General features: G+C 38.3%; 3 protein-coding genes across 3 annotated transcripts; 1 reads left to right on the top strand and 2 right to left on the bottom strand.

Moving 5' to 3' along the window:
• Positions 1-1,514: 1,514 nt before the first annotated feature.
• LOC139756169 (uncharacterized) lies at positions 1,515-9,811 on the top strand. The gene is made up of 3 exons (XM_071675357.1): positions 1,515-1,643; positions 2,069-2,548; positions 8,798-9,811. The coding sequence occupies exons 1-3, from the start codon at positions 1,632-1,634 to the stop codon at positions 9,440-9,442; spliced, it is 1,137 nt and encodes a 378-aa protein (XP_071531458.1). The 5' UTR covers positions 1,515-1,631; the 3' UTR covers positions 9,443-9,811.
• On the bottom strand, positions 4,050-5,413 carry LOC139755841 (uncharacterized). Its single transcript, XM_071674452.1, has 2 exons — positions 5,332-5,413; positions 4,050-4,893 (listed from the first exon to the last, which is right to left on the bottom strand). The coding sequence occupies exons 1-2, from the start codon at positions 5,341-5,343 to the stop codon at positions 4,420-4,422; spliced, it is 486 nt and encodes a 161-aa protein (XP_071530553.1). The 5' UTR covers positions 5,344-5,413; the 3' UTR covers positions 4,050-4,419.
• A 2,659-nt stretch (positions 9,812-12,470) lies between the features above and the next one.
• On the bottom strand, positions 12,471-15,134 carry LOC139755840 (uncharacterized). The gene is made up of 2 exons (XM_071674450.1): positions 15,025-15,134; positions 12,471-13,479 (listed from the first exon to the last, which is right to left on the bottom strand). Exons 1-2 carry the CDS (start codon positions 15,034-15,036, stop codon positions 12,841-12,843), a joined length of 651 nt encoding a protein of 216 aa, XP_071530551.1. The 5' UTR covers positions 15,037-15,134; the 3' UTR covers positions 12,471-12,840.
• Between the last annotated feature and the right edge of the window lie 280 nt (positions 15,135-15,414).

Below are 15,414 nucleotides of genomic sequence, written 5' to 3'. Positions count from 1 at the left end.
CAAAAACAAGAGCACAACATTATACACAATAAAACTAGACTCCATTAGATTACTCCCATATGTTGATTTTGATATCTGCTAACGGTAAGGAATTGGGCTATGACAGGTTTAGGATCGATGAATATATATCATTACTATAATGAAGATAACCATTTTCGTTTAAAGTGCTATCACTGAAATAGTATATTACTATCATCATTATTATTATCATCATTATCATTATTATCATCATCATTATTATTATCATTATCATTATCATTATTATCATTATCATTATTATCATTATCATTATTATCATTATCATCATTATCATTATCATTATTATCATTATCATCATTATCATCATTATCATTATTATCATTATCATTATCATTATCATTATCATTATTATCATTATCATTATTATCATTATCATTATTATCATTATCATTATCATTATTATCATTATCATTATCATTATTATCATTATCATTATTATCATTATCATCATTATCATTATTATCATTATCATTATTATCATTATCATTATTATCATTATCATTATTATCATTATCATCATTATCATTATTATCATTATCATTATTATCATTATCATTATTATCATTATCATTATCATTATTATCATTATCATTATTATCATTATCATTATCATTATTATCATTATCATTATTATCATTATCATCATTATCATTATTATCATTATCATTATTATCATTATCATTATTATCATTATCATTATTATCATTATCATTATTATCATTATCATCATTATCATTATTATCATTATCATTATTATCATTATCATTATTATCATTATCATTATTATCATTATCATTATTATCATTATCATTATTATCATTATCATTATTATCATTATCATTATTATCATTATCATTATTATCATTATCATTATTATCATTATCATCATTATCATTATCATTATTATCATTATCATCATTATCATCATTATCATTATCATTATTATCATTATCATTATTATCATTATCATCATTATCATTATTATCATTATCATCATTATCATTATTATCATTATCATTATTATCATTATCATCATTATCATTATCATCATTATCATTATTATCATTATCATTATCATCATTATCATTATTATCATTATCATTATTATCATTATCATCATTATCATTATTATCATTATCATTAATCATCATTATTATTATCATCATTATCATTATTATCATCATCATTATTATTATCATTATCATTATCATTATTATCATTATCATCACTATCATTATCACTATTATTATCATTATCATCATTATCATCATTACTGGTAAGAACGACTCCAATCATTTAGTGGCCCCAATTTTTCTATTTCATATAATAGAAGATGGAGATATACTAAGTGCTAATGATGAAAACCTCAGTAACACAGACTGTAACAATAATGATTTTGATGACTATATTGGTGCTGGTGGTGATTATGTTGTGTGTGTGTGTGTGTGTGTGATTGCTGCAAGGGAGGAGTCATTAAGTGGGAGAGGCCAGGGTGTGGTTTGGAAACGGTATTTTTGGTGTGCACGAGGGTCGCAGGGTATATAAGATCAGAGCAACCGTACCAGGTATCATACTGCTGACAACCTCCGACCATGAAGGTTCTGGTGAGTATAAAGCCGACTCGGGTAAGGGAATTTAGACTTATATAATTCAGAAAGTCAACCATGTAAGAATGTTAAGAATCACAGCAAAACATGCTTATTACAAGCTAAGTTTACGAGCTATTCAGATGTGTCAGGAAGGCTGAAGTGCAAGTAATGTCTGTGTAAGTAAGTACGAGTTGCACCTCGCTTGTGCGTTAGGCTAGTATCAGGATGGACCATACATGGAGTGGGAGACATGTCAACATGAGAAGTTGGTTTAGTAGGCGAACCAGCTTCCTGTGTTGACTGTACGCAAGACTTACCTGTTTGTAAGCAGCAATGGAATGCAAACAATTTTCAAAGCTTTAAATCAGCGTAAGACCAAAAGATATGAACGTACAAATGTGAGCGATACATGGATATGAAATGTAATGTTATACTTTCAGGTGCTGTTCGCCCTTGTGGCTTTTGCCACAGCCAAGCCTCAGTATTGGTGGCCTCATACCACTCCGCTGGTGACGGTCAAGTCTACTGACGTTGCTTCCCCCATCATCCCCTATGCTGGCCTTCCCTGGACCCATGGTCTCTTCCCCTACTCCTTGATGGCGGCCGCCAAGCCAGCTGAGGAACGCGCCAAACGATCCGCTGAGGCCGACCCTGAAGCTGATCCACAGATACTCTACACTTCTTCAATGTCCTATCCCTATGCTGGCAATGCCTGGGCCTACCATGGACCCTGGACTTGGCCCTATGGTGTAAATCCTCTCCTCACTGTCGCTAAGCCAGCTGAGGAAACTCGCGCCAAACGCTCCGCTGATGCTGAGCCTGAAGCTGATCCTTTCCTGCTCTACTCTCTGGAATTAGTCACCCTTACACTGGCTACCCCTGGGCCTACAACACTTTCCCCTACAACTGGCACTATGGCATGAGGCCTCTAGTCACTGTAGCTAAGCCAGCTGAAGCAACTCGCGCGAAACGCTCCGCTGATGCTGAGCCTGAAGCTGATCCTTTCCTGCTTTACTCTGCAGGTACCTACCCTTATACTGGTTATCCCTGGGCCTACAACACCTTCCCCTACAATTGGCCCTATGGCATCAACCGTCTTGTTTAGTTAACCAATGATACCAAACATTCCACTGAAACCCAGCTAATCTTCGCTATTCCTGGTGTCACACCACTGCCCTCTGCCATCTAAACGTGGGCACAAGGACTTCATTCTCTGTCTTACTAGGATGGTAGACTTGTATCAGCTCACACCTCTCTGTTATCCTCCTGCAGTTCCCTGCTCTAATGGATCCTGAACTCTCATCAGGGATATAGACACCAGTGAAGTAATGCAGTAGAAAATTAGAGACTTCCCGTATTGACTCCAGAACCTGACAGCATTGATTATGGCCATTGATGTTTCTTTTTTTTATAGTAGTATTGATTTCTTTTTTTTTTTGTCATTCATTCAGAATGTTTGAATAAACAGTGATAAACAAGTATAGAATTGTTTTACTTTTACTCCAAATTGTACTGCATTATTCGTACTCCAACACAGAATGAACAAATAAGAAACAAAATTATAGATCATATTTAGCGGAAAAATAATGCTCAAAACAAAGAGTTTATAGGTGATGAGTTGGAGAAAATATATTCTATTGGATCCAAGTTAAAGTACCCCAGATCCTTTATTGATAAATCCAATAACTTAGCAAAAAAATCATTTTATAAAGTTGAACTCAAACTTCCCATTGCAACCAAGAATCTTTTAGTTCTCCCTTTTGATAATAATTTTACTTTGTTTCGCCATTTTGCTTAAATCCTTTAATGTAAATGTTGCCTTCAGCAACAATAATACTATAAAGAATATCTTAAACAGGGTCTCACCAGAAAGTTCTCCTAGATGCATATATAAAGTGCCATGTAGAAATTGTGATAAGTTTTATTTTGGGCAGACTGGTTAGGAACTATCTGTTAGAATTAAGCTACATGAATATAGTATAAGAACAGGACAAGAATCAAATGCCTTGTCTAATCACTTTAAAAACTATGATCATTGTAGTGACTATAGGGATGCCATCTCAGTTATCTAACTCCAGCACCACGAGAAATATCACAGTTATGCATTTATGAAATATCACTCATCTCTGAACTCACAGATTCATAGTAAGAAGCAACAACCTCTGTAATATAAAATGATCGTACATTGGTATACAAGTCTTTTCTGAATAGTTCTGTACGGTAGTACTCAAGAATTTTCCTTACACATATAGAGAAGAATGATTACCTTAAGCAACAATTTCAGCTTTATAGATATTTGTGTATATTTGATAGAAATGATATCTACTATTTGCTTCTGTCATCATGTTGTTTATCAGATAAACACTGCAAATTGGGTCATGGATAATGTAGCAAATTTTTGGAGTAAAAACAAATCAAGTCTCATACTTCATTGTTTATTGAAACATTTTGCATTACTAAAGAAAAAAACAGAGGAACACAATTAGGAAAAATAGACACATCAATAGCCATAATCAATGCTGTCAGGTTCTGGAGTCACTACGGGAAGTCTGATTTTCTACTACATTCCTTTATTGGTGTCTATATCCCCTGATGAGAGTTCAGGATCTATTAGAGCAAGGAACTGCAGGAGAATAGCAGAGACGTGTGAACTGCTACAAGTCTACCATCTTAGTGAGGCAGAAGATGAAGTCCTCGTGCCCACCTCTGTGTAGATGAGAGCAGTGGTGGTGACGCCAGGAACAGTATGGGTCAGCTGGGTATCAGTGGAACGTTTAGCACAAATGGCTGACTAAACAATAGGGTTGACGCCATAGGGCCATGTGTATGGGTAGGTGTTGTAGCCCCAGGAATAACCGGAATAGGGGTAGGTCGCTGGAGAATTGTAGAACATGTAAGGATCAGCTTCAGGCTCAGCATCAGCGGAGCGTTTTGCGCGAAGAGTAGGGTTAGCAGCATAGGGCCAAGTGTAGGGGTAGTTGTTGTAGGTCCAGGGATAGCCAGTATAAGGGTAAGTCATTGCAGAAGAGTAGAACATATAAGGATCGGCGTCAGCGTCAGCATCAGCGGAGCGTTTGGCACGAACAGTTGGATTAGCGGCCGCCACAATAGGGTAATTGTAGGGGAAGACACCCTGGGTCCAGGGAATGCCAGCATAGGGGATGATGCTAGGAGTAATGTCAGCCGACTTCACTGTTGATGCTGGGGTGGAATAAGGCCACCACTGTGACTGTGCTGCGGCACAAGCCACAAGTGCGAACAACACCTGAAATATTCATATGAATTTCGTTATCATTAAATATATATATATATATATATATATATATATATATATATATATATATATATATATATATATATATATATATATATATATATATATATATTACATTATATTACATTATATATTACATGCATTACAATGGAACTCACAGTTGAGTTTGATTAACACACAAAGCTGGTTTACCTGTTAGATTATCTGACCCCTAAGCATGTCTCTTTCTCCATGTTTGATCTCTGCTTAAACTCAACAAACATATAACCAAGGCTGCCTCTGGTATTTGCCTACAACACAAGCATGACTTGTATTTCAGCCTTCCTGACACGATTGCATGGCTCGTAAACTCAGCGTATTAAGAGCATGTCTCGAAGGTAACTAATCCCTTTAACACAGTCTCCTTACACCAGCTAGCCTTATACTTACCAGAACCTTCATGGTTGGAGGTTTTCAGCAGGATGATGGTACTTGGTTCGGATCCTGGGTTCTTATATACCCTGAGAAATGCCATAGTCCTCAACCTAACCACGCCCTGGACCCTCCCTCTTTCTGACCCCTCCTCCTGCACACACACACACACACACACACACACACACACACACACACACACACACACACACACACACACACACACCATTACCATCATCAGTGTCACCATTACTATTGTCATTATCAACATAGTCACAATCATTACACTCAAAAACCTCTACCATCCCTTAATATTATCATTGTTATTAACATTCTCATATATAACACTTCACATTTCTCCACTTTCCATATATCAAACAGAAACATAGGGTTCACCAACAAACAAGATATATAGTTGATTACAGTTGTCTTCGACTCATGATATGTGAATGCTTCATTTAGATTGAAATTGGTTTATTGATTTGGAAAGTGTATCTATGACATATTATCTATCATTTTCATTACTAAGATATAATAATAATAATAATAATAATAATAATAATAATAATAATAATAATGATAACATTAAGCTATTTCAGTTGTAAGACTGTAACTAGCTGTAATGACAATCATCATAGTAATGTTAGTTATTTTGTAATCTTTACTTCATCTCCACACATTGGGAGGGGGCTCTGCACACAGCTAACAAAATGTGAAAACTGTGATCCCATGGTTTTGGCAACAACCATAATGAACTGATCGACGGCTAAAATGATTCAACCGAGTTTCGGTTTATTGTGTCTACGTTTTTATTTTTGTCTTGGTACGTCAAGAGAGTGGCGAGTAATCTGATCACCAGCAGTATACGTCGTTCCTCCACAAACTGTGCTAGCCTGACGAGCAGTACCTACTAAAGTGATCATACTCCACAAATCCCTCCTTCTTACGTGATGAAAACACTTTTTTGCCTCGTATATTATACTTCTTTTCCTTTTCATTAGAGCACCGGCATTTATTTTTAGAGAACTCTGGGTACTGGACGTGAAATACATTCTTACTATTTCAGATGAGCCCAAAATCTTCGGGCTAATGTGAGAACTGTTTGGGTCAGAATTAGGTTCCTTGGTCGAGGGATATTTGCCCAACCTTTTGGGATCACTTTCTTTATTGCATCCCAAGGAAGGGGTGAGACGGGATGATTGGAACTGGGGTATTCTGCTTACTCAAGAAGTATTTACTTTTTGCGTTAAAGGAAAATTCTTATCCAGAGTAAGCTTGCAGCCTAATGCCTGGTAACAAGTTAACAGAATCCTCAGCGCGCCACACCCTAATAGCCGGACCATACGCTTCTTTATCTGTTTTAGCCAAGTAAGAATTTCACCTGTATGGACACAGCTAACCTGTATGAAACTCCCGGTAACCTTCACCTTTAGCTTTATTGTCAGCTCGGCAACACAAACCAGTCAGGACAACACAACTTTTTGTTGTTGTTCTTTTCCCTTCAACTCAACCACTTCTTGGAACCTAATGGAGTCCTTTGAATTCTACTGTCGTAATCTTAACTCACTATATTCCCATATCTCAATATATTGTCAGAAAACAACATACAAAGAAATTGTCCCCGAGCTTCTGAAGAACAACCGCTATAAATAGCGACTAGGAGGAATCACATACTGCGTCAGCTGCCTACGTTGTTCTGCTGGGGGCTGAACTCCTGAGAGAACTGAAAAGTAATATCCAAGAACTACCTTAGTGTGCGCTACCTCTACCGTATTGTCGCCACTTCGCGCGTGCGAGAGGGAGCGCACAATAGGGTAGTTCTTGGATATCATATTACCGAGCAAGACCCGTGGAGTTAGTAAGTTAGTGTACCATCTTGAAAACCATAATCTTAACGAGTGACATCTGCTTAACATGTCAATACCGAACTACCACAAACAAGGCGGCAGAATACATCAAATCTTTCTTACAGTCCAGAATCGGATTCTCTCCCTACACAACCACAACCTAAGATTTAGATAGATTCTATTAAACGATAAATTTCACCTCAGCTGAAGCACTTAACACATTGCATTATGGATTTAAGACAACTGAAAATGATATTGAATCTTATCTGTTTGTAGGCCCAAAGTGCTGAAGATGAGAATATTAACAGTAATGATAATGATGGTATAATTTCTTGAGGCTATAATGATTGTGTCTCTGGTGATAATGATGATAGTCATGTTGTGTGTGTGTGTGTGTGTGTGTGTGTGTGTGTGTGTGTGTGTGTGTGTGTGGAGGAGATGGGGGGGGGGCAGAAAAAGGGAGGGGCCAGGGCGTGGTTAGGTCGGTAACCGGAATTTTGTGGCGTGGACGAGTGTCTCAGGGTATATAAGAACTCGGGATCCGAACCAAGTATCTTCATCCGGCTGACATCCTCCAACCATGAAGGTTCTGGTGAGTACAAGGCTGGCTGGTGTAAGGAAACTCTGTGTTGGAGTGAGTTGACAGTCAACAGAAAACATGCAAGTGTGTCAACAAGACTGAAGTATAAGTCGTGTATGTGTTTTAAGTAAGTCCTGTTAGTAGCCTCATTTATGTGTGCCTGTAGCACTATACATGGAGCAGGAAACATGCCTTAGGGGTCACATAATTCCACAGGTAAAGCAGCTTCGTGTATATTGTGTGCATCAGTCTTAGGGATGACTTCCCGTGGGATACGAACCGTCTTCGAATCTAAGATGATATTGAGTGTAGGAACAAAAAAAAAGATATGAGCCACATATATATATGAACCAAATTTGGCTACTATATATATATATATATATATATATATATATATATATATATATATTATATATATATATATATATATATATATATATATATATATATATATATATATATATATATATATATATATATATATATATACATTATCCCTGGGGATAGGGGATTAAGAATACTTCCCACGTATTCCCTGCTTGTCGTAGAAGACGACTAAAAGGGGATGGAGCGGGGGGCTGGAAATCCTCCCCTCTCGTTTTTTTTTTTAATTTTCCAAAAGAAGGAACAGAGGGGGCCAGGTGAGGATATTCCGAAAAAAGGCCTAATCCTCTGTTCTTAACGCTACCTAGCTAACGCGGGAAATGGCGAATAGTTTAAAAGAAAGAAAAGATACACACACATATATATATATATATATATATATATATATATATATATATATATATATATATATATATATATATATATATATATATATATGTATATATATGTATGTATAATTACTAGGAAAATGAAACGCGATAAGTTCCCAAGTGCACTTTCGTGTCATGATCACGTCGTGAGGGAAGATATAAGAATGATGTGATCGTTACACAAAAGTGCATTTTGGCACTTATCGTGTTTCATATTCCTCGTGGTTATCTGCATGTACTAGATCATGCGCATCACTGTTACCTCTTGCTATATATATGATAATGAAAATTATATATTTCAGGTGTTGTTCGCGCTTGTGGCTTGTGCCGCAGCACAGTCACAGTGGTGGCCTTATTCCACCCCAGCATCAACAGTGAAGTCGGCTGACATTACTCCTAGCATCATCCCCTATGCTGGCATTCCCTGGACCCAGGGTGTCTTCCCCTACAATTACCCTATTGTGGCGGCCGCTAATCCAACTGTTCGCGCCAAACGATCCGCTGATGCTGAAGCTGATCCTCAGATCCTGTACACTTCTTCAATGAACTACCCATATGCCAGTAATGCCTGGTCCTATCATGGCTTCCCCTACAACTGGAACTATGGCATGAGGCCTCTGCTCACCGTAGCTAAGCCAGCTGAGGCACCTCGCGCCAAACGCTCCGCTGATGCTGACGCTGACGCTGACGCTGATCCTTATATGTTCTACTCTTCTGCAATGACTTACCCTTATACTGGCTATCCCTGGACCTACAACAACTACCCCTACACTTGGCCCTATGCTGCTAACCCTACTCTTCGCGCAAAACGCTCCGCTGATGCTGAGCCTGAAGCTGATCCTTACATGTTCTACAATTCTCCAGCGACCTACCCCTATTCCGGTTATTCCTGGGGCTACAACACCTACCCATACACATGGCCCTATGGCGTCAACCCTATTGTTTAGTCAGCCATTTGTGCTAAACGTTCCACTGATACCCAGCTGACCCATACTGTTCCTGGCGTCACCACCACTGCTCTCATCTACACAGAGGTGGGCACGAGGACTTCATCTTCTGCCTCACTAAGATGGTAGACTTGTAGCAGTTCACACGTCTCTGTTATTCTCCTGCAGTTCCTTGCTCTAATAGATCCTGAACTCTCATCAGGGGATATAGACACCAATAAAGGAATGTAGTAGAAAATCAGACTTCCCGTAGTGACTCCAGAACCTGACAGCATTGATTATGGCCATTGATATGCCTATTTTTCCTAATTGTGTTCCTCTGTTTTTTCTTTAGTAATGCAAAATGTTTCAATAAACAATGAAGTATGAGACTTGATTTGTTTTTACTCCAAAAATTTGCTACATTATTCATAACCCAACTTGCAGTGTTTATCTGATAAACAACATGATAACAGAAGCAAATAGTAGATATCATTTCTATCAAGTTTACACAAATATCTATAAAGCTGAAATTGTTGCTTAAGGTAATCATTCTTCTCTATATGTGTAAGGAAAATTCTTGAGTACTACCGTACAGAACTATTCAGAAAAGACTTGTATACCAATGTACGATCATTTGTGTTACAGAGATTGTTGCTTCTTACTATGAATCTGTGAGTTCAGAGATGAGTCCTGACTGGGGCAGGCGATTGAGAGCCTACAATGATGACATCCTTCCATTTGTGATATTCTATAAATGCATAACTGCGATATGCTGGGGAAGGTAACCTGCAAAACGTTCTCTCCCTGATCTGAGCACCAATTCACCTGGATAATGTTCCATTGTAGTTGATAAAATCTATTTATTCATATAATTCTCTCTCTCTCTCTCTCTCTCTCTCTCTCTCTCTCTCTCTCTCTCTCTCTCTCTCTCTCTCTCTCTCTCTCTCTCTCTCTCTCTCTCTCTCTCTCTCTCTCTCTCTCTCTCTCTCTCTCTCTCTCTCATTAACTCTCTCTCTTTAAGGCTAAGGCTGTTTTTAAGGGCATTTCACATATCATCTAGGGTATGGATGTGTGTATGAGAGAGAGAGAGAGAGAGAGAGAGAGAGAGAGAGAGAGAGAGAGAGAGAGAGAGAGAGAGAGAGAGAGAGAGAGAATTGCTTTATGAAGAAGTTTCAAATGATGAAGAACAATATGAGGCTTGATTATAATACTCCCGAGTACTGACTACGGGATAGAGCACTTTCCAGTATTACCTGCTAACACTACGGGTCCAGGTTTGGTCCTATGTTAGCCCACACGAGATATCCAAGATACTTGGTAGAGTACTAGATCACGGTACTCAGTGTAGTTAAGTTATATATACTCTCCCAGCTCCAAGTGGACAAAGCAAAAGGTTCATATGGCATACCTCCTTGAACACACAGTGTGTGTGAGAAGAATGGCTACTCGAGGATTGACTGTTATGCCTCCTTCTTCTTGGGGCATGTTTTGCCAGGGGTCATGTCGATCTTCGAGGAAAAAATAAGGTGACCTCCATTTGGACAGTCACTTGTTTACCAAATGGCGTCCTAGCTACGTCTCTTCGTTGTTTATCAAGTGACTAATATATTTCTCTCTTGTGTCTCCCTTGATGATGTGATTATTACACTAATGTGCACTTGGGAACACATTTTCTTTCATTATCCCGTTTACTCATAGAAATATACTTAATCACGCGCTAAATTGTGATCCTTTCATATATATATATATATATATATATATATATATATATATATATATATATATATATATATATATATATATATATATATATATATATATATATATATATATATATATATATATAAAGAGCGTGGTTGAGAGAGCAGAAGAGGGTGTTTTGAAATGATTTGGGCACATGGAGAGAATGAGTGAGGAAAGATTGACCAAGAGGATATATGTGTCGGAGGTGGAGGGAACGAGAAGTGGGAGACCAAATTGGAGGTGGAGAGATGGAGTGAAAAAGATTTTGTGTGATCGGGGCCTGAACATGCAGGAAGGTGAAAGGAGGGCAAGGAATAGAGTGAATTGGATCAATGTGGTATACCGGGGTTGACGTGCTGTCAGTGGATTGAAACAGGGCATGTGAAGCGTCTGGGGTAAACCATGGAAAGCTGTGTAGGTATGTATATTTGCGTGTGTGGACTTATGTATATACATGTGTATGGGGGTGGGTTGGGCCATTTCTTTCGTCTGTTTCCTTGCGCTACCTCGCAAACGCGGGAGACAGCGACAAAGCAAAAAAAAAAAAAAATATATATATATATATATATATATATATATATATATATATATATATATATATATATATATATATATATATATATATATATGTATTCTCTATCCGTGGGGATAGGGGATTAAGAGTACTTGCCACGTATTCCCTGCGTGTCGTAGAAGGCGACTAAAAGGGAAGGGAGCGGGGGGCTGGAGATCCTCCCCTCTCGTTTTTTTTTTTTTTTTTTTTTTTTTTCCAAAAGAAGGAACAGAGAATTGGGCCAGGTGAGGGTATTCCCTCAAAGGCCCAGTCCTCTGTTCTTAACGCTACCTCGCTAATGCGGGAAATGGCGAATAGTTTGAAAGAAAAAATATATATATATGTATATATATATATATATATATATATATATATATATATATATATATATATATATATATATATATAGATAGATAGATAGATAGATAGATAGATAGATTTTTTCAGGACTCATCTCTGAACTCACAGATTCATAGTAAGAAGCAACAATCTCTGTAATACAAATGATCGTACATTGGTATACAAGTCTTTTCTGAATAGTTCTGTACGGTAGTACTCAAGAATTTTCCTTACACATATAGAGAAGAATGATTACCTTAAGCAACAATTTCAGCTTTATAGATATTTGTGTATATTTGATAGAAATGATATCTACTATTTGCTTCTGTCATCATGTTGTTTATCAGATAAACACTGCAAATTGGGTCATGGATAATGTAGCAAATTTTTGGAGTAAAAACAAATCAAGTCTCATACTTCATTGTTTATTGAAACATTTTGCATTACTAAAGAAAAAAACAGAGGAACACAATTAGGAAAAATAGACACATCAATGGCCATAATCAATGCTGTCAGGTTCTGGAGTCACTACGGGAAGTCTGATTTTCTACTACATTCCTTTATTGGTGTCTATATCCCCTGATGAGAGTTCAGGATCTATTAGAGCAAGGAACTGCAGGAGAATAACAGAGACGTGTGAACTGCTACAAGTCTACCATCTTAGTGAGGCAGAAGATGAAGTCCTCGTGCCCACCTCTGTGTAGATGAGAGCAGTGGTGGTGACGCCAGGAACAGTATGGGTCAGCTGGGTATCAGTGGAACGTTTAGCACAAATGGCTGACTAAACAATAGGGTTGACGCCATAGGGCCATGTGTATGGGTAGGTGTTGTAGCCCCATGAATAACCGGAATAGGGGTAGGTCGCTGGAGAATTGTAGAACATGTAAGGATCAGCTTCAGGCTCAGCATCAGCGGAGCGTTTTGCGCGAAGAGTAGGGTTAGCAGCATAGGGCCAAGTGTAGGGGTAGTTGTTGTAGGTCCAGGGATAGCCAGTATAAGGGTAAGTCATTGCAGAAGAGTAGAACATATAAGGATCAGCGTCAGCGTCAGCATCAGCGGAGCGTTTGGCGCGAGGTGCCTCAGCTGGCTTAGCTACGGTGAGCAGAGGCCTCATGCCATAGTTCCAGTTGTAGGGGAAGCCATGATAGGACCAGGCATTACTGGCATATGGGTAGTTCATTGAAGAAGTGTACAGGATCTGAGGATCAGCTTCAGCATCAGCGGATCGTTTGGCGCGAACAGTTGGATTAGCGGCCGCCACAATAGGGTAATTGTAGGGGAAGACACCCTGGGTCCAGGGAATGCCAGCATAGGGGATGATGCTAGGAGTAATGTCAGCCGACTTCACTGTTGATGCTGGGGTGGAATAAGGCCACCACTGTGACTGTGCTGCGGCACAAGCCACAAGCGCGAACAACACCTGAAATATTCATATGAATTTCGTTATCATTATATACATCTATTCATCTCTCTATCTATCTATCTATCTATCTATCTCTCTCTCTCTCTCTCTCTATATATATATATATATATATATATATATATATATATATATATATATATATATATATATATATATATATATTCAATTACATCAAATCATTCTAACAGTATACATGCAACAAACACTCTACTACATTACATAAACACAGGCTCGCACGAAATGAAGGCATGGATTGACACGGAATTCCACAGTCGAGCACTTATACATTCAGAGACGTGAAGTCCATTCTTCATCCTCCTATAACTATGAATGATCAGCCACTCTCACTCAACATACTCCAAGTATACACTGTACGATGTACTGTACCCACATGACATCCATTTTCCAAATAACAAACGCCAACAAAACATTTCCAAATTAAATTGGACGCTCTCAAAACACCTACCGGCAGCAGCTGTAGATGAGGACATGAATCCCTCAGTGTCCTCTGCAAGCAGTGTATCCGTTTCATCTTGAACTATGGTTCAACCTCCTAGCCATCCAGATAATCAAAAGTAATGGTAACAAAACTACAAATCAAACACACACAGACAAAATGAAGATATACACTGAACAATGACTGGATGCCTAGAACACCAAACATCCGGCTCTGTACAACGAAACGAAAATATCTCTGATACAGTTCCATCTTAACTTGAACGCAGCCCAATTCTTTTGCAACAGAGCATGATTCCTCTCACCCAAACCACTTCAAAAACAAGCATCAGACAACAAGTATGAATAAAAGGATCACTTCCCTCACACTCGACCAAGCTACTATATATTCGCCTCTCCCTCTCCTTAAAAGCAACATTGATAACAAATAGCCTACAACTACTATCCCAGTTGAACTCGTTTTGAAAATCCACTTGACCATAAATACATCCATCTGAAACTAAACTCCCAAGACATGTACGAGTTACACCTCGTCTTCGTTTTGGACACCACCCATCTCCTCATCATCACAAAATCAGTTGAATAGATCTCATGATTGTTCATGCCCAAAATACAATCTTACTACCAGTTCTCCCACCCTTCAGTGATAGACTCACACACACACACACACACACACACACACACACACACACACACACACACACACACATCACATATATATACATATATCATAACCAAGTTTAGTTTAATTTCATTCATGGTTCACATTAACTCCACTTAGGTTCGACGATGGCTTGCATTACAATGGAACTCACAGTTGAGTTTGATTAACACACAAAGCTGGTTTACCTGTAAGATTATCTAACCCTTAAGCATGTCTCTTTCTCCATGTTTGATCTGTGCTTAAACTCAACAAACATATAACCAAGGCTGCCTCTGGTATTTGCCTACAACACAAACATGACTTGTATTTCAGCCTTCCTGACACGATTGCATGGCTCGTAAACTCAGCGTATTAAGAGCATGTCTCGAAGGTAACTAATCCCTTTAACACAGTCTCCTTACACCAGCTAGCCTTATACTCACCAGAACCTTCATGGTTGGAGGTTTTCAGCAGGATGATGGTACTTGGTTCGGATCCTGGGTTCTTATATACCCTGAGAAATGCCAGTCCTCAACCTAACCACGCCCTGGACCCTCCCTCTTTCTGACCCCTCCTCCTGCACACACACACACACACACACACACACACACACACACACACACACACCATTACCATCATCAGTGTCACCATTACTATTGTCATTATCAACATAGTCACAATCATTACACTCAAAAACCTCTACCATCCCTTAATATTATCATTATTATTAACATTCTCATATATAACACTTCACATTTCTCCACTTTCCATATATCAAACTGAAACATAGGGTTCACCAACAAACAAGATATATAGTTGATTACAGTTGTCTT

The sequence above is a fragment of the Panulirus ornatus genome, chromosome 20, assembly GCF_036320965.1.
Source record: "Panulirus ornatus isolate Po-2019 chromosome 20, ASM3632096v1, whole genome shotgun sequence".
Taxonomy (NCBI): Eukaryota; Metazoa; Arthropoda; class Malacostraca; order Decapoda; family Palinuridae; genus Panulirus; species Panulirus ornatus.
This window is presented reverse-complemented; position numbering and strand designations above follow the sequence as displayed.